Source organism: Mytilus trossulus, chromosome 2 (genome assembly GCF_036588685.1).
Source record: "Mytilus trossulus isolate FHL-02 chromosome 2, PNRI_Mtr1.1.1.hap1, whole genome shotgun sequence".
Classification (NCBI taxonomy): domain Eukaryota; kingdom Metazoa; phylum Mollusca; class Bivalvia; order Mytilida; family Mytilidae; genus Mytilus; species Mytilus trossulus.
The window spans coordinates 70315836-70342537 of record NC_086374.1 but is presented as its reverse complement, the minus strand read 5'-3'; the positions used below and the strand labels follow the sequence as shown (position 1 = coordinate 70342537).

Here is a 26702-nt window from a genome sequence, read left to right as displayed (position 1 = left end):
GAATACATTATAAGTGATGTCCTAAAATACCGAAATAGAATCAATTTTAGAAGAAGGCTAAGAATACTAATAAATTTATCTATAGGACACTAGTTTGAAAACTAACATTAAAGATATTTTAAAAGGTAAAATACATGCATGAACCCTATTATATGTATACTGATTGAATATCTCACTGTTTATGCATTATGTTTAAGCTTGCATTTACCATCACGATAGAAATTATCAAATCAAGGTTTCTAAATGAAGTTGAAATTATTCTGTCGACGCCTCAAAGGGTTGTTTAAACGTTGGGAAATATCTGTTCCACACTTGACAACGGATATGCTCCGATGTAAAGATGATAACACAATCGATATAAAATCAGCGTCCACTAAATGAAACTTATTCTTACCAGTATACGACGATTGGTGTTAACGGGCCCGTTATAGATACGTTACGCTCGTGCATTTGTCTATTATAAGGACTTCAGAATTGAAATTAAACGACTGAAAATGACACTGCCCATGTTTAACGGTCAAAATAAAAAAAAAAGTTTACCGATACTGAACTCAACACGTTTTCGCGGAGATAGGACTTAATATACCCGTATAATTGTACTACTCTGAGCTGTTCCATCAATGATTATATCATTATATCCTATTCCCGACTTAGTTAAATTAACAAGGTTCATAAATCCCCAGCAAGAGTCGATCTCGAGTATATGCAAACAGCAGTGTTTGTATTTAACATTGATTAGTCTCTTAATGTATAGATTAGCAAAATTTGAACATCGATATAAAATAAATAAGCAAAAGCACTGAATTCCAATGAATATTCAACGTAAACATCCTAATTATCAAATGACATAATCAAAAGCTTAAACTACTATCGTTTTAATCTGTAAATTACCGTACCATTAATTTATCCGTCATTTTTTAAAAATTCATTTTCAAAACATGATATGATGTTTATTCTTTTCGTGTGAATAACTGATGAAAAATGGGCAAAGTATGATTAATGATTAGAACAAAATTTAACATTCAAAATACGCCCAAATGGAATAAATAACAGCGAAAAAAAGTGTTTCACACTGAAATACACCACATTTTTAATGTTATTTTGAATAGACATAAAAAAAAAAATTGACAGTCGTTCCTAATGATTTAATTCTAAATCCATTTACAGTTGGAGTAAATAATATAAAAACTATAATGACAAAATTATGTTTTTGAGCCAATAGACATAACACTCGCAGACAATCAAAACTTTAATAGTTAAGGTATTTTATTATTTATACTTGATAAGTGTTCAAAACCCTGAATTATTACCATTCGAAATCATGACAAAGCAAGTTTGAATAAATAAACAAATCGACGATCTTCAATAACAAATATTAAACCAGACCTACTAATATACTTCTGCCTTGTCATAATTATTTACATCTTAATTCATATTTGATTTAGATTAATTATATTATATTTTTTTCAGTTCATTTTTAACATATCGGGACATTATGCATTTGCTGGTAAACACTGCAAGAAGTGATCTCGTAAACAATAAAAACAAAAACAAGTTCCTTACAAATGCTGCTGGATTTAACGGTAAGCCTTAAGAAAATGAAAATAGTTGATAAACATAATGGATCAAAAATAAAAAATGAAATATAAGTGCATTTCATTTTATATCCAATACATTTGTGCCATTTTACAAGTGTTTATAACATGTGGAGCAGGATCTGATTCATTTCCGGAGCACCTGCAATAATCCTCAGTTATGATTGGTTTTGTGTTGCTTAGACCTTTTCTATTTTGTGTTTTATGTTTATCTTTTTGTTTAGGCATGGTGGTGTCAGTTTATTTCGATTTACGAGTTTGAATGTCCCTCTGGTATATTTGTCCCTCATTTGCAACGTAGAACATTTGAACAACAATTATTGATCAATATTGAAAATGTAACTTGTTACGGGCATAAACAAGTTGAAAGCTTTTAACATCAATTTAGAATGAATTTTTATTCAGTATCATCATACTTTGGATTTGGTTTACTTGATATTGGCGCCCTCGTCGAAAGAAGTAAAACCTGGGAACTAGTACCTGACAGACAAAGTTGTCATTCAACAGAAGTTGTTGACAATCCGTAAGTTACAGTATACATATTTAGAATATCTTACAATAATATAAATCAGAAAAGAACATAAAGGCAATGACAATACATTCGTCATCTTGTGTATAGACATATACCATTAACAAACTTCTGAATAACATTAAAGATCAGCTATAGCCATATAACGGGTATCAAAAATGAACAACAATACCACCGAGAACAAAAACTTTAATAAAAGTCATAATTCTTGTGAAAATGACAATCACATTTTATTATTATAAACTATACATAAGGAATTCCTTACATTTTATTTTCTCCTTTCTACCCTTATTGCGTTGTATGAGTGTAATGTAATATTATAAATGGCATATGTTTATCTGGGTAAATTGCCTAAAATTTAATGCATGTTTTTGTTTTATCAAAAACGTTCTCTGACAAAAAATCTGGTTTATGTTTTTTTTTATAAATCTACTATTTCAAGTAAAAAAAGCTTCAGTTTCAAGACAAAACATAACAAATCCATGCCGTTCAATCTGAATCAAGCCTAGACTCATTTATGTAAATGTGTATAGGTGTTATGTATGATGATCTATGCGAACTGAAAGTATATAAACATACACATGTAATTCAATTTGATGCAAATAGTGGTCAATATTTTTTTTTTCTCTTTTAGAATGAGCGACGACGACAATTATTTGGTGGTTAAGGTCAGTGGATGCAATGTTACTTATGTAGAACATGTTGAAGTATCATTAATTGTCACCCATCAACATGTAGGACATATACAGTGGACTCTGGTATCGCCGAATAGAACAAAATCAATTATCCTTCCGGGCAGATTTCTCGATCAGACGACAACAATGAACTTAACTGTTTTAACCGTTCAAATGTGGGGAGAAAATCCTGAAGGATACTGGAAATTAAAACCCAAACCTATGTTTGGTAAAACTCTAAGTAAATTTAAGCTATTTGAATAACAATATATAATGAATGTTTCGTCTGAAAGATCAATATCTTAAACTTATTTATTTTAAGATACTACAAAAAACGGGACAATTATGTATCCAAAACCAGAAATCTTTATGTATTGTCCAAAAATTTGGGTTACCAGTTCACCATTCACCAAATTGCTACGCACATTTCCTACCCCGAAAACAAATAATTATAGTTTCATTCTTACCAATACTGCTCAATATATCATTGTAATTTTTCACTTTATACTAATTGTTTGATCACGGAATTAGGAATTGACCACTTACTTGAAATCTTAACATATACCCTAAACGTCCTCTTTTTACTAATTTGAATTGCTGCATAAGAACTATCATTAGATATGCACTATATTTACACGTTATGTAATAATCATGGATTTTGATTGTTTGATAGCCAGTGTGTTTGTCACCAATTTACTGTTATCAAATTAATATCGTTCATTGTTTAACTCCGCCGGGGTATTTGCAAAAAGGGTATGCCTTTTTTACCCTCTCTGTCGTTGTACTTGCAAACAAATACGCTACCCGACTAGACGCTTGTAACGTCACAATCATCAATGCGTTTTTGAACCTTAACATTTGGTGTAATTAAACAGATATAGCATGTGCTTGAGGGGTATTTGCGAAAAATACCAGTCTTGATAATGAATTTCCTTGACTTACGGCTCGTGAAATTTTACATTCATCAATTTTATCAGTATTGTTTTGTTTATCTTTTTACAAAAAGTCTATATCGAGAACTCCTCTAGTTCATTCCTTTAGGAATATAATATTTTTTTTATTCCTATGATAAAGACATAATCTTTCAATGAGTTTAATTGAAGTCTAGAGCTGGCATGTCAGTTAACTGCTAGTAGTCTGTTGTTATTCATGTATTATTGTCGTTTTGTTTATTTTCTTCTGTTACATTCTCTGATATCAGACTTGGTCTTCTCGTGAACTGAATTTTAATGTGCGTATTGTTATGCGTTTACTTCTCTACATGTTTAACCCCGTCGTATGTTTGCGCCTGTCCTAAGTCAGAAGCCACTTGCCTTTGTTCTTCTTGTATTATTTTTAATTTTAGTTTCTTGTGTATGATTTAGTGTCTAGTATGGCGTGTATTATCACTGAACTAGTATGTATATTTGTTTATGATCCAGCTGAATGACGCCTCCGGGTTCGAGAACTTCGTGCTGCAATGAAGACCTATTGGTGACCCTCTGTTGTTGTCTGTTCTATGGTCGGGTTTTTGTCTTTTTGACACATTCCCCATTTCCATTCTCAATCGAATATAGTTACGAAACTGCAGTTAGTCAGAAAAAAAAACATTACAATAATGTTAAGAACACTTTCAAATTAATGTAAAATACTAAGTAAAATAATATCAATCGTTTTGCCAAACAATTGCAATGGTTTTCCAAATACACCTTCCTTCAAGTCAGTTCACTATAAATTATAGATTTTAGTACATTTTCTGATGTTTAATACATTTTAGATAAAGGTACTGTAAGATCAGTGAAACTTTTGATTCATGGATATAATTGTGGAAATAAATGCAAATTACAACCTGCACAACAAGGTAAAATATCTTTATTAACTTAGTTAATGGCAGCAGACATGTGTTTATGGTTTTGTTGTGAAGTTAATTAGAACCTGTGCAGATTGAGATAAAAGTCATTATATTAAGCTAAATCATACGTAAAGACTTTTTGCAACAGAATTATTAGCCAAAATGAAGATTTTACTATGCTTTTTTTAAACATATAATAAACAGTATGGGTCACCCTGCTATTTTTCAAGCTATGAGTCGTTGAAATTTGCCCAAATATGGTTAGTTTGTTCATGAAAAACCGATTATGTGTTCATTAAAACAATTGAGGTAGAATTTTGATATATATCATGAGAAGTAAGGTTTGGTTATATTTTTTAAGAAAACAAAAGAAAAATTGGTGTCATCGAACTTGTTTTCTTGCTACAAGTAAAAATAAAAAAATCCTTATAAGTCTAGTTTAATTTTTTAACTGAAAGAGTTATCTCCCCTTAAAAAAATTATTTCAGAAAATGATTCTTAAAACAAACAAAAAATAATATTTGTTTCAATATTATGTATAATACAATACATTACCAAGTTTTCTTCACAAAAATAAACAGTTAGCCATTAAATTGCAACTATATCTAATTTTGGCAAATAAATAGACCGATTTTGTACTGTTATTGAACAATCCAAGATGGCGGTATACCTTGAATCTACCTTAATAGTTCATTAATGTAAATAACAATTCATACATATTGTACGAATTGCAGTTCAGTTTTGTTAGTTTCACATTTTTGTTTATAATCAGATAACATTGTATATTAATTTTTTTATTATACTGAGCAACAAAAGAAAAGATAGACTTATTTATTATCATATTTTCAAGAATAAGGTTTTTACAATAAAACAAACAATAACAAATGTATGAATGACTAACGAGGAATTAAGCATACTAAAAAAAATGAAGTACAGTGTTGGCACAATGTATATATATACATGTATGAATAATTCTATGGAATTCAAAATAACTTTTGATATTTTAAAACTAGATCTAGCATGCATGCATTGTTTAGCTAACCAGGGCTTTCAATCATTGCAATTATGTTTTCTAACCTATCATAATACGGTACATTAGTCAATAGCTGAAAAAAAAATAGCAAAAAATTAAAAACTGCATTGATCTCTATCATATATAGAGACGCAAAGGTCATTATGTGAACCTATATTGTTTATTAGTTCTGTCAATTTATGTAAGCTAGAAACAATTTGCATACAAGTTAGTGTTTAAGGTAGATAGAATGTCATCCACCATCTTGGATTTGGAAATACCGGAAAACAAGGGCTATTTCTTCAATAAAATGTGCAAACTTTTAGAGTGGTGGATAATTCATGTGTAAGAACCTTTATTTCAATATAGAAAATGAAATGTTATATTATATTTATGGTTGTATTTTACAAAACACACAACACTATGGTTTGATTAATTTTTTTTCCAACTTTGCCATATGAGAGGAGGCAACTCAAATGCAAGGCCAGATAATTCTGATTAAGGTTCTTTTACAATAGAATATGTAGGGAATTTACCTATTTTATAATGTAGCAAGACAACAGGTCAGGTGACCCATTTTTTTTTCTTTTTCTAAACTGAAAGCATACATTAAAAGCTATATTCTCATATATGATCTCAAAATTTTATGGTAAAGTTTACGCTTTATTGCCGAAAAAATGGTTTTCCATGCATTACCTATACAAATTCTGTCAATTTGGAACACCGTGTAGCATAAAAATAAGCCCCGTTACCCATTCTTTTTATTTAGATTTTTAAAAGCATGATAAAAACTGCATTTAAGCTTATTATTAAAAAAATATATATTGATTATATATATGACACCCCATATACCTTTAGCTAGCTATATAACAAGGTTAAGCCCGTTCAGTTTGTTGATATGGACATTTTTTGTGGACCCTTTTTAATGTTTTATTTTGATTTATAAAATGCATTCTTATAAAATTCGGTTTCAACTAAATGTAGGTACAATTAGAATTCATACATATAGTCTCATTTTGATTCGATTCAAATTATTTGTAATTAAGATAAACGATCAAGTCTTTGGAAAAGGCAATAATTCTTTTAAAACAGTATCCAATTTGTCGAGTGTAAGATATACATTACGTTTCTATGTTTCACATTACAATCACAGGTAGAAACAACATAAACGGTATCAAATTTACTGCGTCAGATGCAGATGTCGACAATAAGTGATACCCAGTCCACAATATGTAGCTTCGTGTGAAACAAGAAAATTGTAATAATAAAATTTTATCTAAGGATTTTTTTATGCTATATATGAGCCGCGTCGGATAGAAATCGACCTTATGCAAAAAAAAATCTCAATTTGAGTTTTGTTCATATTAATTTTGCTGAAAGTCATACAATTTGAATACAAAAAACCGTTTTACTCTAACTTTCTTTTTTTTTAAAAATCGCCATTTCAAAGTTTTGACGGATACATATATTTAACATCAGATCTCACGACAACGTCATGAAATTAACGTTATCGTGCATTAATTTTTATTCTGTGTCGGTCCTTTTCTCTTATTAAAAAAGAGAGACATGAAAACATACATTTGTATACAATATTTAATTTAATTTATAAGATTGTTACAATGATTCTAAAGTTTTCAATCTAACTTTAACCAGTATATGTAAATTGTTACTCCGTCCGCGCAGACTGTATATGGCCAATTAATTTTTGAGTTGTCACTAATTTCGCGTTTTCTGAAATAGATCCGGAATATCCTCCCTAAACTGAAAGAACGTTTCACACAGATCCGTCTTCATAAATTAAATATGAGGGACACATGCATTCCAAACTTCTTTAAATACGGTTAGTTGAACATATTGTTGTTCTGAGTTAACGTATGAACTAACAAATTTGGAGTGTACATATTTCTTGCACTCGCTACAAAGTAGAAGAATGGGAGGGGTATTGTCGGTTGCCCGAGGCGCAGCCGGGAGAGGGAGACCAAATTCATCAGCACACAGCTTGATAAATTTTATCGTATTTTCAATCACTTCAAATGAATGTCCGTGATTCGATTTTCTTCCACTAAGATCGAGGGGTTACGCCATTTACATTTAAGTTTGTTTAAACTTTTAAATTCGCTCCTCCCAATGTTATAAATATTTCTCCATGTGAACTCGCATATTATAACTCAACTCCTTGAAAAGAATAACGGTATCGTTTTCGTTCTCTCCTTCTTCCTCTGAAAACCGAGCCTGTTATTTCTAAGTTTTCTAATTTTAAAAGCAAGTATATGTCACGCTCTGCTTTTGTAAATTCACAAACAGATAACGATACATCATAGGCCTGTTCTCTGAATGTGGAAAGCTTTCATTTTTTTATACAATAACAGTCGTAAGCAAATAGAGCATTTATTCGAAGTCGGGAAGGATCCTCTAATTCATCATTTTGATTAAGAGAACATGTATTTTCCGATTGATCTTAAATGACGGAAGTGGAATCAAATTCCCTGGCCTTAGCTTGAATTGTGTCACATGTATTTTCACTATAGGCAACTGTTCCATTTTCTAGATTTTCGCATCCTATGTTATTGAACCAGTCCATTTCAGAAATTTACTACAACATTAAAAAGGAATGAAATTAAAGACAAATTGAACCAGGAGAATTTTTCTATACGACTTGTTGTCGCGCTTTGCGACATTAGAGTTCACCAGTGATTTTTGACAGGTAGATCAAAATCTTAAATACTATCTATATAACATGTATAAATTATAGAAGTTCAAATTTCAAAATAAACGGGTTTTTTAGATGAAATTTTGGTTTATTATTTATTAATCCACCATCACAGTTTACATCTTTCAAAATTGTTACCCATCACGCAGACGGACGGACGGACGCAAAGTTGACAGACCCAAGGATGCATAGATTGGGAATTTTATTGCCCGAATACTAATTTTAAAGTTGTCGGGATATGAAAAAGGAGGTTTAAAAGGTTTTATTTTGAAAATTATTAGTTTTCGAAATACATGTATACATGTGTTATGCAAATGCTTCCCTCTTTCTTTCAATTTCTAAATAGAAATGTCATTGAACATAAACTACACGCAAAACATTTCTGAATTTTTGAATAGATAAGAACAGATAAATTGCACGCAAATAGTACAAAAAATCCACCTAGAGCACGTCTTGGTCTTTGTTTAATATTGTATATTTGTGTTGTTGTTTCTTTTTAGATTTTCCAAAATGCAACGGTACAATGATATGAATAACATTTGAGTTAATTTTTATTTCGCATGTATCACTGTATGTAGCAAAGTTTTGCAATACAGCACAAAATTTCGTTTTAAACTACCGGAAATATTTTTTCAGAATATTACTTTAGTAGTTTAGTACTTTGGTTAAGCTTAAGAATTGTATACAATTATTTTTTAAGACAGGTGTTATGCCACTGAACAAAATGAAAATAAAATAGATAGTACTTTCACTTTGTATAGAATAGAATATTTTTTTATTTTTTTTATTTCCCAAAATTACAGGGCCCATAAAGGGCATAAAATCTGTATAAAATGTAAAAATAGATCGTGAACGTAAAAATAGTTCAATATATAGAACGTATTAGGAAATACATACCTTAGCAAAAAAATGTATTCCTGTTAGCCAAAACTGATACTAAGGTTGAGAAATATGTTATTTAGAAAAGGAGAGGATTCAGGAACATTTTTTGATTAAAGCAGACGACACGCGACACGCAGGTGACGGTTCCCAGATAAGTAGTTTTTATAAAACTTGAAATTCACTTGATTTTTACTTCAGGGTATGAACTTTATATTTGAGTCTTTAATGATAACATATGAGCCGCGTCGGTATAGAAAAATTCTCTTGGTTCAAGTTTTTGGAAATGTTAATGTCGGACCGGATAAAGCGGTTTCCGTGAAAGATTATCGGCAGTTTTTTTACTAAACTTATCAGAAATAATATACTAGTTTTGTCCTATATGTATGGAATACGTTAGCTAAAGGCCCGATTAAATCAGATTAACATTGTATTGTTTCCCCGTTTATATTTTTTTACAAATTTCATATAAAACCCCACTAAAAAAAATTGCGAATGCATATTATGTTGGATTTTCACAAATACGGATTTCAAAGTCGCAGAATCGTCTAAAGTATACCTGTTTAGAATTTGTCATAGGTTTGTCGTCCATTACTTTTGTTTCTCATGATATGAACATGTATATAACAGTTTTTCTTTAAAATACATAAAATTACTAAAGAAAAACAATTCTGGTTATATTACCAAAAAAATAAAACGTTTTACAACAAAAATCTATTCAAAGAAACAAATATAACTGTGACAATTCTGCTTCTATTGGTACCTAGTACATTAAAATCCGACCAGAAATGTCCCCACAATATTTTTTTGAAAAAATGTAGTTTTGTAAGATAGCGACATGTTATCTTTTTTTAATAACGTCAGAAACTATCTGTATGAAAACTTGTGAAACTTTATCGTAACATTACTCGGTTTGACGTCGAGTTGCATAAGGTCAATTTCTATCCGACGCAGCTCATATATAGATTCTTACATTGATACCAGTGGATTATCGGATTTATTCAATCGAGATAGTTAAATTATCAATTTTAAAGTCCTCGCCGAGGCGGCTCGGACTTTAAAATTTATAATTTAACTATCGAGATAGGATAAATCCGATAATCCACGAGTAACTATGTAAGAATCTGTTTCTCTAATGATTAAAAAGACATTTTCTTTTTTTTTGTTAATCGAAAATCCCCTTCGAGTGCCTTTCACATTGCACGAAGTTGTCAATTTCATTAACACCTGTTATCGTATTTTGATTCATTCAGTTAGCTAAAAAGGTCATGACCCTCAAAATCATCCAATGATCTTTTGAGATCACCAGCAACCACACGTTGATTAAATTTTTTTATACAATGGGTTCGGAGAGGGATAAATTTCCATAGAGTTAGAGAAACATTATTTATCAGCTTAAATTTGATGCATTTATCTGCCATATACGTTACCTCAATGGTTAAATAATAATTTCACATGAATGTCATGATGAAAAGCAAAACACATTTTATTAGTAATTCGTTTAATTGAAATATCAAACATATTTGGACAAGACATATACGTTTGATATATAAAAAAAAAAAAAGAAGATGTGGTATGATTGCCAATGAGCTCTTCGGGATTCGTTATTTTACTTATTTGTACTTTGAATAACTTCAGTTTGTCAGCATTACGCCGACAAATCCTACAACGAAAATTTTCATTATCATGGATGGCAAGGCCAAAATATTTAGCTGGATGTTTCTGTTTTAAGATTTGGTAAATTGGAAAAAATGGTCCCGATTGTCAGAGTGTACAGTCTCATGTGGAAATAAAACAAGAAGTAGACATTGTAACGACAACAATAATCAAAAATATTGTTCTGGCAAAAATTTTGAGACAGTCCCATGCGACCAAAGTGAATGTAAAGATAAAGAAATATCTGGTAAGAATATAATATACGTATTGGTCCAGAATTAACACTGATATTGGCCATTTTGAGAAACCTGTTTTGTCATATAACTCATCATCTGTTTCGGATCTTTTACATTCTTGGCTTTCAAATATTAGACTTTTGGTCTTCCTGATGATTGCAATTTTTTGAAACACCAGCTGTCTTTTCTCAACCACTAACCATTTCGATTTCGATTGATTATTTGTCTAGTTTTTCACCTTCCTATTCAGATCAATAAGACACCGGTAAACGCCTTGTGCCTTTATTCATCAACCAAATTAAGTTATGACTTTTCAACAGCGATGTGCTACTGTTGCTTTTGTTCATAGGTTTGAAATATTAATACTAGTAAACTAATGTTTAAACTTCCTTAAGAAAATTTTTTCTAACTTGGATTTTGTTATTTGGTAACGTTATTTTTGGTCATATAGCTTCCCAATAGTTTCGGTTTTGATACATCCTCGGCTTTCAAATTATTGGCTGCGTTGAGGGTTAAGATGAAAGTAAAACCAGAAATTATAAAGACACGTAAGTTTTAACTCCCTCAGGCGAAGTTTGCCTTATTTGGTTATTTTTGGTCATTTAACATAATTGAATATTTGTTTCGGTTCTTATGCATACTTGACGTTGAAAGTTCCAGATGAAGGTAAATCCAGTAAATGCTTCGGATGCATGCAGTTTATATTATACGTGTTTTTATTTCATACGCTTTTTCCTTGTTATGCATTTTTTCTAAAACTAAGAGTAGAAAATTATTTCAATATTTTTGTAAATATCGACCAAATTCATAAACTTCAACGAAATTTAGTTGACGCAAGGTTGAGTGATATCATGTGTTACATTGATGTTGTATTTTGTTTGTTACAGAAGTTCAATCTGGCGAATGTCCATTGCCATCTCTATTAATAAGCAGATGTGTAGAACAATGTTCGGATGACAGTGATTGTTCTGTAAAACAAAAATGTTGTAACAATGGATGTGGGCATACATGTGAGACGTCATTAGCAAGTAAGTATATATTAAATATACAAACAACGAGTTGCGAAACAAAAGAAGGTACATTCGGTTTAGTCACATTTTTCGTTGAAGGTTACGTAGGTTTCTTCAAACTCATCCAATAAATCTGTGGTGTCTTTATACCTCTGACTATTATAAGGTAGATATCATGCTACATCCGGTTTACAAAAGTGGCACTTCCGTCTTATTTGACATCTTTACTCACTATGCTTACACAAACATGTTTTTATTAATTTTTGTCTGATATAAGCATGATATGGGAGATACTCAAAGGTACCAGAATTATAATTTAGTACGCCAGACGCGCGTTTCGTCTAAATAAGACGCATCAGTGCGCTCAGATAAAAAAAAATATAAAGCCAAAAAGTACAAGGCCAAAGAGCATTGAGGACCCAAAATTCCCAAAATTTATGCCAAATACGGCTAAGGTAGTCTATTCCTGGGATAAGAAAATCCTTAGTTTTTCAATAAAATTCAGAGTTTTCTGAATTATGTATAATTGTCAACTTCTGGTTTATACAATATATATTCAGGTGTCATATGATAGCTGCATTAAAAATGAATTAAACAAATATTTGGTTTCTATATAGAAAGTTATTTGATTAACCAATTAACCAGGGTCAAGTAAAAGTATTTTATTAACTATGGTCAATTGCAAACGCGCATACACTGTTCAATATCATATACCAAAAATCTAAGAGACAACTTATGAAACAAAAGAAGAAAAGAGAACAATCAAACAAAATAAGTAAAAACGTGGAGGGACATAAAAGATAGATAACTAAATATGTTGTTAAACCTGCCCCTCCTAATTATTGATAGTATAAAAAAGAAGATGTGGTATGATTGCCAATGAGACAACTATCCACAAAAGACCAAAAAGACACAAACATTAACAACTATAGGTCACAGCACGGCCTTTATGATAATTTCTCTAGTAAATTGTCGAAGGTAAACATTCAAAACTTATCCCACTTGTCAAAAAATGCTGCAGTTTAGAACAATCAATCCTTATGAGCGTAGAAGGGCTTCTCGCAAAATCTTTTCTCAAGGTATCACATTGGTATAATGTGTACCCCTGGCAGAGATTCCAAGAGACTTTAGAAATTGTGCCTCCATTTTCATTCGTTTAATTCCCCATATTTATCACAACAAACGACAGTTAACGGAGTACTTAGGCAGGTTCAGATATGCAATACGAATAGGTGATATCATTTGTGTGTAAATCTATGAAAAAATACAATATGGTTATATTTGATTATCCGACTTTCATGTAGATAACCGTAAGGTTTTATTCAAAAAGTTTATATTGTTTAAGTTCATTTGAACACAAAAATCAATTATTGTGTCACCTTTTCATTTGCATGTAACGACCAAGTTCTTGCACTAAGATGATATTTGGAAATCGAAATAGTGCACATCATATAAAAATTACGTACACTGATATTTTCTGAAATTTGTCATTGCAGATTTCGATATTGTTCGAAAAATTGTTGACACAATTTCATGTGTTACATTGATGTTGTATTTTGTTTGTTACAGAAGTTTAATCTGGCAAATTTCCATTGCCATCTCTATTAATAAGCAGGTGTGTAGAACAATGTTCGGTTGACAGTGATTGTTCTGTACATAAAAAATGTTCGGAAGAAATAAGTTAATTTATCTATGAAATAATTTGTAGACATATGGAGTGATTGGTCACAATGGTCACAATGCACCGTTACTTGTGGATCTGGCAACAGTGTACGTCAAAGACAATGCAGCACTGGTACATGTAGTGGTGATACTAGTCAAACAGATCAATGTTTCACTAAGTGTCCACCAAACAGTAAGTGTCCGAAAACCATTTTTTGACTTTACACTTAGGCCAATAAAGCTTTGTGGTCGATTTTCGTCTTTTATTAAGATTTCAAAGAATATATGTATAAAACAATTAAAAATGTTCTTTTCAAGGTTATTTGTTCAACAAAACTGCTCTATGTCTAAGAAGATCAAATTTCGTCTGCTGCCAGATGTATTGATAACCAGTCATTTAATATGAATATATAAGGAAACAAATGTATTATTTTTTTTCCTTTTACATACACAATTAATTCAAGTAATGAGATTATTTACCTAATTAGGACAAACCTTGTTGAAATCTGTGTACTTGAAAGACATAAAGTAAATCTGTAGTTTGTTCAATGTGCTCCCTACCATCTACATTTAATAAAGATATTAATAAAATCACGATATATTGCAATGCATATTGTATGAAAAAAACAAGACAATTAATATATGAAATGTTTTGTAGACATCTGGGGCGAATGGTCACAATGGTCCGAATGCGTTCGTGAAAGACAATGCACTGGTACATGTAGTGGTACTAGATGTGAAATAAAGAACAACTGTTCCCCTAATTGTTCAGCTGACAGTAAGTGTTCATAAAACGCGTATTAATTTACAAATCGATCAATAAAGCGTGGTAGTCGATTCTTATCTTTAGTTCAGATTTCACAGAAAACATGTACAACACAAATTAAAAATGATTCAATAGTCTTTGTCATGTTGATTTTCATCTGATATCTCAGTAGTATGGGTTCGAATCCCGCCCAGAGAAGAACAAAACTTTGCTTCAGCAAATTTTCAGATCTAACATTGTTGGGTTGTTATTAGGTCGAATCATATTTAGAGAATGTGATTTCAGCATTGTATCACCATCACTGGTTTTCGATGGAGAAAATCTGTCGCACAGTTGAAACTGTTTCAACCGTACTTATGATATAATTATTACTGTGATTTTATCGTTCATGAACTAGTATTATCCTTTTTTATGCATTATTCAGCTGATCTCTGATTTCATCCATCGGATCACCAGTTATAGTGATACAAGACTGAACACAAATTCTGTTTATATAATTCGTCCAAACATCAGCCCGACTATGTTACATCTGTAAAGCAATATTATGTTTTGCCCTGGCCGGGATTCAAACTGATACTACTGAGATATCGTGGTACTAAAGCTCGCATTGCACTGTGCCCAACGTGTTAGAACACTTGAAAACCTAGGATATTTATATCTGAAGCGACGGACAACTCATACAAATTTGTTTTACATCGTACAATGTTTGATTTTTTATTTTTACTGTTGAAATGAGTTGTATGTTAGAATAGATAGTTAGTAACTTGAAGTTCGAGCAATGCATTATATATGACCATTTTAGATTCGTTTCTGCGAACCCGTCTTAAACTGAATGTAAGGTTTTTATTATTACTAAGCGGGACTCAAGGGATTCTTAACAGAACATAAATAGATGAACATTTTTCTGTCTTTCAAAGAACAACCAATATACAGAATTAATTGTAGGATAAATGCAATAACTGCTTAGTGTCTTAAAATTTCAGCTGTATGTGTACATATTTCGAGCCATAACGAGCTTTAATCCCTGTTTCGAGCGAAATACAAACACAGGTGATATGTAAAGACACTTAACAGTTATCGTCTACATATATGCAAGTGTATCCTACACACAACATAATATCAAAGAGAAAAACTAACTTCAAGTCTGATCAAAGTTATCTTATTGATAATAAAAAAGGTTCGGGTCTAACTGGATAGAAAAAAGTATAACAAGTTATTTAAGCATCGATCGATCGCATTTGCGCTGTTGTGCTGAATGACAACAACACCCTTTCGAGGGGGGGACAATCGTACGAAAGGTACGACACCTTTACATTATAAAAAAGACAAGAGAGAATAGTTTCACTCTAATTAAGTGCTTTCAATAGTATGAAATGATATTTTCTTTAAACGGAATGTGGAATTGACTCAAACATCTTACATATTAGATAAACCTTTTGTCATTAAAAGCTGGGACTATTATACTAGTCCCAGTTAAAAGTCATAAAATATCAATGATCTTTTAATTAAAAAATCATGTCAGTTCTTTTCTGATTTCAGGAAGACGGTTCAAAAGGTCATTAGGTATAGTTGAGTGCAACGGAGAACGCCCAAAAGTTGTCTTCGGTATTGATATCGGGGAATCATGTAACTATCTCAAGATGTGTGGACGCAGGTAGGTTAATTACTTTGTTAGCGCCAAATCGTCGAAAAATGTCAACCGGCGTAAGTTGTTTCCCTTTTTCTATTACTTAATGGCTGACGTTCGTCTCTCTCGATGAAAAAAATATCTGTACACGATTCCCCTCAACGCACTCGTGTTACAATGTGGCTAATAAGATGCCAATTATTATTATATTGACGTGCATGACAGAAAAACAATTCATTTGTGTTTTAAAACCTCATAATTATCAAATAGTCTTCAAATATCAGTCACGGAAGTTAGCTCCGCCCTCTTTTACCATATTTGGAAAATCGGTGTAATTTAGAAGCATGCATCCTGAACTAATTGTGCGAAGCATCTGTTCGCAAAAAATTCAGTATTTGGCGACGAAGTTCTCTTGTTGTATTATTTAGGCTGCAAAACGATCTTTGAGAAGTAGATTTGAAAGATTTGAATGGTTTCGACGTAGAGAAGTGTTTTTTATTGAAGGTAAAATACCAGTAAGGACAAAATAAAGTCTTGATACTGGTATTTGGTGGAAAGTTTTATAAATGACAACTATACCACGTCTTCCTATTTTCATGTTAGAACTGTCATCATTTCTAAAGCTGGTAAACTGAAAGGGGGCTGTAGTACCATGCAGTACACCTATACCCCCTTTTCTTTATTGGGCTATGATGTGTGGTTAACTGTATCATGTATTGAAGTATTAATATGATAAAGTTATGCGGTGTTAAAAACAGTTTGCATAGACTTCCCACCCCCTAATTTATTGGAAATAAATCTACTGTAAATTCAGAAATTATTGCGTGTTTTTATAACAGCGATTTTGTTATTTTACTCTTAAATGCGATTTTAATTTTACCGATATTGTAAAAACTCCTTATCAATTCAAGTATTAAAGTTATCACCCTGTGTAATTTTTGGCAATATATAGCATCGCAAAAAAATCTGAAATTACAGAAAATAGTTATCAAAGGTACCAGGATTATAATTTAGTACACCAGACGCGCGTTTCGTCTTCATAAGACTAATCAGTGACGCTCATATCAAAATATTTATTTATTCAATTTCAACAACAGGACACATTATGATGGAAATAAATCCAAGCATTCGCAGCATACTAGATTAAGTTCAATACGTGCTAAACAATTTATGTACGAAATAAGTACCGTAACTCTAGAATTGACAAACTTGAGCTTATTTGATAAAATCTAGTAATGTAATTAGATTTCTAAAACAGGTATGTATCATAGCAAATTTGAGTTCTTGTACAAGATCCTAGTAAATGTCCTAACTTCCCATGAATAAATTCCAATAATTCTGATATGACAAAACTTGAATTTATCAAAAGCAAAGGAAAAATGTGTTTCATCAATCCAAAATATAAGTTAAAATTCTAAGTCCTCTAGAAAGACTTTTTTTATTTTCAAAGTTAAGTGTTGACCTCGATATCATAAGAAAATGTGCAACATAGACCAAACTCGCAAATATTACACTCTTGTGAAATAAAATAGAAACACTTGAGGCCAGATCAAAGACTCTTTTGAACAACTTTTTGATTTTGTTATGATTGTTATTTTTTGTCTTCTTCTGCGAAATCATTTTCTTGCGGTATAAGTGTCGATTAGATGTAATAGATATATTCTAGAACATTTTTTGCATTTTTAAATCTTAACCATTCTATCCAAAGACTTTTTAGTGTGATAGTTATCCCCCCATTCACATTTTTGATGAATATGTTTCATCCGTACTGTGTTACTGTGATGACGATATGTTTTCTTACAAATTTGTTCCTAATACGTTGGGTTTTGCATATGTAATTACCTCTTAATTCCCCATGCAAAAAAACGGTTTTTGGTTGTTGTGCCCTGATTCGAAATGATATGACGTCATTGCATCCTTAACGACAATTGATAGCACTTTTGTGATAAAAATAAAATAAGTATTTACCTGTCATGTTTCATTGAATTGTTATAAACGAACTTTGTGTTCGCTTTTATAGTCCATCAGCTAGTTCTCAAAAGCCCTCTAGTTAAGGAGTTTGTGTTACACCCCAGGGTACCGCGATTTTTTTTGATAGAATTCAACTTCATTATCTTATTGATAAAATACGAGGTGTTAGACTAAAAAAAAAGTGTCCAAAAGAGGTTTAAAAACGTCCCTTTCAATGGTCCCATCATTTAGCAATCACGACTAAGTAATTTTTAATTATTTTTTTTGATATAAAGCGACTAAAAAAAAATAAAGTATAGGTCTAAACAACTAAAACATATACAAAACTATCATATTTAATGTTACTCTGAAGATTTTTTGTTTAAAAAAAAAGATTCTTTTACATTTCAAACAATCCGATTTTTTGGGTTAAAATTAAGGCATATTTTTTCCTTTCATAAAGAAATTCGTTATACATTTACCCCTTTTAGTTAATTAAACTTTAGAATTAATAATTATACAATGTTTCAATCATTTGCAGTATTTATATATCGTCTAAAATATGAAATATTTGATAAAATATATGTACGTGCAAATACTCGTTAAATTACGGAAATCATCAAATTACCGTCTTTGATTCAGTATACAACATGTACAATGCATTCACACATAAGCATTATCAATTTGCAACTGAAAACACACATTTAAATGTCGATTTATGATGTTTTGGTGGGACAATTATTTTATAAAGTGAATGTGTAACAAAATATTACTGAAAAAGTACAAATTAAGGTGGGTTTTTTTTTTGCGTTCAGAAAAGGTGCACTCTATCGAACTCAATAAAAGTGTGCTTGATTACATTTTGTGTTTTAGCTATGTAGTGATTGAATTAAGATTATTAAGTCATTCAATCGACAAACATCGCTTTGAATGAACGTCAAATAGTCAGTTATGAGAATTGGCCATACATTTTACGTTCTTAGGATTCTAAGAGATAAAACAAAAATGGCTTTGTCGTTTTCAGATTAAATAAAGATTCTGATAAGCGTTGGTTGTTAAATGTACATGAAATTGTTATCAAAGGTACAAAAATTATAATTTAGTATGCCAGACGCGCGTTTCGTCTACATAAGACTTATCAGTGACGCTCATATCAAAATATTTGTGAAGCCAAACAAGTACAAAGTTGAAGAGCATTGAGAATCCAAAATTCCAAAAAGTTGTGCCAAATACGGCTAAGGTAGTCTATGTCTGGGATAAGAATATCCTTAGTTTTTCGAACAAATCAAAGTTTTATAAACAGGAAATTTATATAAATGACCACATTATTGATATTCATTTCAACACAGATTGTTGACTACTAGACTGGTGATACCCCCAAGGACGAAACGTCCACCAGCAGTGGAAAGAACTTCAATATCCTCAAAATTCGAGATTTGGTAGGAATGGGTAATCCTGAAACATCCGCACAAAAAGAACTTTAAAAACTCGAATGAAGCGAGACAAAACTTATGTTATGAAATTGTTTCAGACACTGCCAAGCTGGCCAAATCCATTCGAAACATCTGAGCAGTTATATGGCTTGTTTTCGGGTTCTGTTGCTTCTTCGAAATTAATGTGCAACCTTCTAAACGCGTATGAAAAGAGAAAATTTGCTTCAAAAATTTTCATTAATGAACGGCTTATACAAAAGTCAACCGATATCTTCAAAACAATTAAAAGATTATCATTGCTTATATTTTTAAAAAAGGAAATAAAAGACAAGCAGTTATTGCCTGATAAGAACAACAAAACATTGAGAGCAGATGAAAAAAAATGTCGCCTGCTTGTCATAGCCAAGACAAGATAGTTGGTTGCGCAAAAGGCTCTCCAGTTTGAATTAGGTCCTCTTTCATTGTATCTTGCAAACTTTGATGGTACACATGTAATGAAAATTAAAATCTGTCCTGGATGGTCTTTTAGAAAATGGTCATTCCTTAGGAAAGCATATAGATATTTGATGACATGGCAGTTATTCAACCCATTACTAGGATACCAAGCACTTTTTTTATTTGGCAATTGTTATTTTAAAAACCATCCTTTTAGTTTCGAAAAGAGGTCCCGCATTGATTTTGTCACTGATTAGTATCCCACAATATCCATAAAAATTAAAACAGCAGGTCATTGGGAGGGCAAATCATTACGATAAGTTCTAGACCATCACAATCGTGTTCTTGGGAATTGAAGAAATGTGTGTTAGTTGGGGAAAACAAAGTTGCTCTTGTTGAATTCTTTGGTTCGGAAAAGAGTAAATAATCCTACAGATTTACACTTGAATGTATTGATTTATTTGTATCACATGGAAGTATGTGCCACAAAATAAATGTTGGAAATGAAATAGCGTAGAATGGTTTTATCTTATAATCAAACAGGAAGAAGCCGATTACAAAATGTTTCTTAATCCAAAAATATGCAGCTGACAAAAGTTACGACTCCATTGTTATAAAACCTTCTGACATTGATGTGGAAGTATTGGCTTACTATTTTTACAGTTGCATATCAATTCTAACATTGTTAGATTGGTGAGAATGTTTGTAGACAACTACCAGGATTTCACGGCAGTACATGTTGTGATTTAGTAAATGTTTTGTCTGGTAAAGGAAAAACAGCAAAGTATTCGGCTTTTTGACACGTTATGTGTTTTCGGAAGGCCTTTTCCATCGTGGTGAAACCTTTGAAGAGGTTGACGAAGAGTTGGCAAAACACTCGAGTGGTTTTCGTGTTCTATATATGGCTACGAAATTAAAAATTTTGATTAATAAAGATCAAAATTGAGAATGGAAATGGGGAATGTGTCAAAGAGACAACAACCCGACCAAAATAAAAAATCACAACAGCAGAAGGTCACCAACAGGTCTTCAATGTAGCGAGAAATTCCCGCACCCGGAGGCGTCCTTCAGCTGGCCCCTAAACAAATATATACTAGTTCAGTGATAATGAACGCCATACTAATTTCCAAATTGTACACAAGAAACTAAAATTTAAATAATACAAGACTAACAAAGGCCAGAGGCTCCTGACTTGGGACAGGCGCAAAAATGCGGCGGGGTTAAACATGTTTGTGAGATCTCAACCCTCCCCCTATACCTCTAACCAGTGTAGAAAAGTAAAAGCATAACAATACGCACATTAAAATTCAGTTCAAGAGAAGTCCGAGTCTGATGTCAGAAGATGTAACCAAAGAAAATAAACAAAATGACAATAATACATAAATAACAACAGACTACTAGCAGTTAACTGACATGCCAGCTCCAGACTTCAATTAAACTGACTGAAAGATTATGATTTCATCATATGAACATCAGGCACAATCCTTCCCGTAAGGGGTTTAGTATCATATCATCATAACATATATGAGAAGAACATAACCCGTGTCATGCCAACAACTGTTTTTAGAATAAATGTGTTTAGTTCCGACGCAAAGACCTTATCAGTGACTCAATATTAACGCCAAAATATGCAATCTTTAATGACTTGACAACAGTATCGTAATTATATCCCTTCTTAATAAGTCTATTCAAAGGTTTTGTAAGTTTATGAGGTGAATACTGACACCTTTGTGCTTTATAAAGAATATTTCAATAAAAAATTGGATGTGAAATACCTGAACGTATAAAAAGTCTGCATGTTGAGCTATATTTACGAATGATGTCTTTATACCGATGATAAAATTTAGTAAATGTTTTGACTAGTTTGTGATATCGAAAACCCTGGTGTAATAATTTTTCAGTAATACATAAATTTCTCTCGTTAAAATCTAAAACATTGTTACATACACGAGCGAATCGTACAAGTTGAGATATATAAACACCGTAAGATGGTGACAAGGGAACGTCACCATCTAAAAACGGATAATTAACGATAGGAAATGAAAAATCATCCCTTTTATCATAAATTTTAGTATTCAGCTTTCCGTTAGTGATAAAGATATCAAGATCGAGGAAAGGGCAGTGGTCATTGTTAGTATTAGCTTTATTTAAAGTGAGTTCACCAGGATAAATTTCATTAATATACATACTGAAGTCGTCATTATTGAGAGCCAAAATATCATCCAAATATCTAAAAGTATTATTAAATTTGTTTATCAGATGTTGTTTTGATGGGTCTTTGCTTATTTTTGTCATAAATTGTAACTCGTAACAATACAAAAAGAGGTCCGCAATAAGTGGTGCACAGTTAGTCCCCATTGGAATTCCGATAATCTGACGATATACGGAATCCCCAAAGCGAACAAAAATGTTATCTAGTAAAAATTCAAGGGCATATATAGTTTCAAAGCATGTCCAATTAACATAGTTTTTTTGTTTATTGCTACTAAAAAATGACCTAAAAGAGTTTGAACATATATATTCACATTCTGATTTTTTGAATGCCCATTTAATTAGATGTGTGAATTTTTTCTTAATGAGAATGTGAGGCAATGTGAACGTTTTGAAATGCAACCAAAAAAAGATTTATTGTCATCTACTGCCCCCAACAAAAGATCCAATGTTAAAGCACATTTAACCATCCATCTTTCAGACGAAGATTTGGAAATCTGCTCTTAAACACAACACTGGTCTGTTGCTAAACCACTATAGTTGGATTGTTTAGAACGATTTGATCAGTATCAATTGGCTAGACCAACCACCAGCGTTAGATGCTTTAATAATTCTGAAGTGCTGTTCAGGTTTCATTTAAAGCTGGTTGTGCCAACAACAGATGTTCATGTGTTCAACAAGGTTTATCCTAAACAGATACCACATATGTTATGCTCGAAAGCTTGAAGATATAAGGATTATCAAAACGTTGATATTGCTAACGATGACGACGAATATGATGGAAATGATGATAATGGTAATTCGGTAGATGCAGGTGACCAAACTGATGATGATGCTATGGATTGACCTTAAAATGTAGTGATTTGGTTGTTAAAAAAAATTAAAAAGATAGAGATCTAAAAACCCTGATAGTTTTGTGTGTTTCAATATGTAAGTTATTTCATGAATATGATGTATAAATTTGTGACAGAATCGTGCATTTCTAGTTGTCTATGTTTGTGTCTGTCGTTGATTCTATGTTTTTGTTTCTTACCTTTAAATGGTTTTTTTCAACAGCCTTTACATTGTAGTTACATTTTGCTCTATGTTTCAATATACAAAATATACCATTTTATCAAGACAATTAGTACTTTTGCTTCTTTTCATTCAAAATCATGAATTTTGGAAATTACCCTCCCCCTTTTTTCTTGGTCCTCTACGATTTAAAAATTAATTGAAAATAAGCCTGAGTTTTAATAAGATATGATTTGTTCCATTTAATAAAAAGAATAGTACTTAATTATTGGTTATTTTTACATTTTTCTGTAAATATGTGGAAAACAAAATTTTTGATATACACTTAAATAAGTCCCCTTTTAACCCCTTTTGGACACTTTTTCAAAAGTCTAACACCTCTTAAAATATTTTTCATATAGTACTCTTTTAATTTATATAAAAAAATTGCGATACCCTGGGGTGTAACACAGAATTGAAATTTTGCCCTACCAGCTGATGGACTATTATACAGAACTTAAATGTGTGTTCAATTAATTATAACATGTCTTTTCCATATTGACCCTGGTATCAACCATCGACCATTATAGACCTCGACTAAGTCCTCGGACCAATATGAGAGTCAAATGATGATACCACGGACAATATGGAAAATGGCATGTAATAATCTATACATAGTCGGATTGAAAAATTTAAATAATGCATAAAGACTTTATTGATTACCCCGGAAATGTTTCATTATGACTTCAATTTGATTCATATTAAATCTGATCCTTATAGACACCAGGATTACATTTTGTGTTAATGCCAAACGCGCGTTTCGTCAAGAAAAGACTGATCAGTGATGCTCGAAACCAAAAAGGTTAAAAAGGCTAAATAAAGCACGATGTTGAAGAGCATCAAACACCAAAATTCCTAAAAGTTAAAAGTTTTGCCAAATAAATTTATTCCTGAGGTAGAAAACCCTTAGTGTTCCAAAAATTAAAAAAATTGTAAACAGTTAATTCATGAATATGATCATATCAATAATAATTAATGTCAGCAGTGCTGCCTACTCGACTGGTGATACCCTCGGGGATTTTAAACTCCACCAGCAGTTGCTCCAGATGTGCGTGTCGTCTACAAAAGACTCATCCATGACGCTCGAATTCAATGCCATAGGGTCTTTTGCAAAATTTCAGGTGACATACGACCTTTTAAAAAGGTCAAGTGGATCTAGAACTTATATAGAAAATTACCTAGAAACTTTTTTTTAAACTGGCAAATATACACCTTTCATAATAAGACTAGAAATGTAACACCTTCAAAAAACAGGAAGTAGCCAATTATATCCTTTATTACAAGAAATTGTATATAGAAATTTTACTTTTTTTGAATTAGTATAAATGAAGCTATTGTATGAGACCAGAACTTACATTGTCTTGTGATAAGTTTTATCATTTGAAATGTGATGATATGTTCTAAGACAAGTTTCATATCTAATAAAAACAAATTTTCTCAAATTGATGCAATCTAGATCTTCTAGTAATGATTTATTCAGTTTCGTTTCATCATGAATTAGAATTCTCAGATTTCTTAATTTAATAGGAAAAACAATTATTTATATGGTATTCTAAATCATCTGAACATCATTTTTTGTAGTATTGAATATGTAAATGGATTGGCAGTACTAGCTGATTGTTGCAATGTGCAGATTACGTCGCCGCGTGTTTATCAGTGCATTTGCTGTCCCTGGGCGTCAGTCATCAATCTGAGTGGAACAGAATGCCATTGTACAAAACTTAGTTACGTTAGACAGTAAACGATATATGTGGAAGAATGTGTACATATACAAAAACGGAACGATACAATGTAAACGACTTGATAAAGTTATTTGGGTGAAATGACAGATACAAATACATGTATAACTATATTAAGTAAATGATGTTATGGTATGAACTTAAAAACTAAATATGAGAATGTTTCAACAAGCTCTGTTTTTGTTCTTTTAATTTTGTGATGTTAAGTGATCCAACTATGTATTAAAGGAATCACACTTGATTCAGTAAAAGTAAATTGTAGCACACTTTTGTGGCAATAGAAAAATGAGCTCATCATTGATACCCAGATTAAATTTTTAAATTTGCGCCAGACGTGTGTTTTGTCTACAAAAGGCTCATTAGTGACGCGCGAAAAATAAACGGTCATGTTAACGTCATATAAAGAACAAAGTTTGGGATTATTCAGGACCCAAAATTTGTAAACATTTTACAAAATAAAGCCAAGGTAATTTATTCCTGAGGTAGAAAAGCTTAATTGTTTCAAAAATTAACAGATTCGTAAACAGTTAATTCATAATTAAGACCATGGCAATGTTGCCGCATGCCTACACAGATGTGCTGACTACTGGACTGGTGATACATTTCATTTGAGGAATAAAACTAGAGGCTCTCAAGAGCCTGTATCGCTCACCTGATTCTACTTGGGTTTTTGAAATCATATAATAACATATAAAATTTGGCTAAAAGTAATAATACAATCTCATACGGAAAGCAAAATTCAGGCTATGTTGGATTTCATTCAAAAGGCCCCCACTGGCGGACATCTCTTGTATGATGGATCGGCTACAAAGTAACCACACTTGGTCAGCACCTCATAAGGAACATTCATGCAATGTTTGGTTTCATTCCATTACGTGGTTCTCTTAAAGAAGACATTTATATATATTTCCCATAGGGTCCTATGTTAAACTAAGTCCCCCGCTGGCGGCCATCTTGGATAATGGATCGGCTACAAAGTAACATCACTTGGTCAGAACCTCATAAGGAACATTCATGCCATGTTTGGTTTCATTCCATTCAGTGGTTCTCTAAAACAAGTCATTTGTATGCATTTCTCCTAGGGTCCTTTGTTCAACTATGTCCCCCGCTGGCGGTCATCTTGGATGATGGATCGGCTACAAAGTAACAACACTTGGTCAGCACCTCATAAGGAACATTCATGCCATGTTTGGTGTCATTCCATTCAGTGGTTCTCTAGAAGAAGTTCAAAATGTAAAATGTTAACGACGACGACGACGACGGACGACGACGACGGACGACGGACGCCAAGTGGTGAGAAAAGCTCACTTGGTCCTTCGGGCCAGGTGAGCTAAAAATGATCAGCGGTTGCATCGACCCAGTGGTCGTAAATAAGTTCATCATAGATACCAGTGTTAAAAAAAATTGCGCCAGACGTGTGTTTCGTCTACAAAAGGGTCATCAGTGACGCTTGATTGAAAACATGTTAAAGCCACAAGTTAAGTACAAAGTGGACGAGCATTGAGGACCAAAACTTTGTAATTGTGTTGCAAAATACAGCTATAGTAATATATTCTTGAGGTACAATTTCAAGAATTTTAAGTTTGATAAACAGTTCATTTACAATTATGAACATTACAATGATAATTCATGTCAACACAGAAACTTCGAAGTGCTAACAATTGAGCAACATTGATACTATAGTAAACTATTAA

The 26702-nt window shown here is 32.0% G+C and overlaps 1 protein-coding gene across 1 annotated transcript in view; it reads left to right on the top strand.

The window, feature by feature from the left end:
- The window catches only part of LOC134705367 (neuroendocrine convertase 2-like), a 38922-nt gene extending 13743 nt beyond the window's left edge, over positions 1-25179 (top strand). Inside the window, exons 10-19 of the mRNA XM_063564112.1 lie at positions 1471-1583; positions 2001-2118; positions 2759-3039; positions 4555-4638; positions 10963-11133; positions 12010-12150; positions 13841-13987; positions 14453-14572; positions 16100-16214; positions 24851-25179. Coding sequence (XP_063420182.1) covers positions 1471-1583; positions 2001-2118; positions 2759-3039; positions 4555-4638; positions 10963-11133; positions 12010-12150; positions 13841-13987; positions 14453-14572; positions 16100-16214; positions 24851-25010 — 1450 coding nt within the window. The 3' untranslated portion in view covers positions 25011-25179. The remainder of the gene's footprint in view (positions 1-1470; positions 1584-2000; positions 2119-2758; positions 3040-4554; positions 4639-10962; positions 11134-12009; positions 12151-13840; positions 13988-14452; positions 14573-16099; positions 16215-24850) is intronic.
- The last annotated feature ends 1523 nt before the right edge of the window (positions 25180-26702 follow it).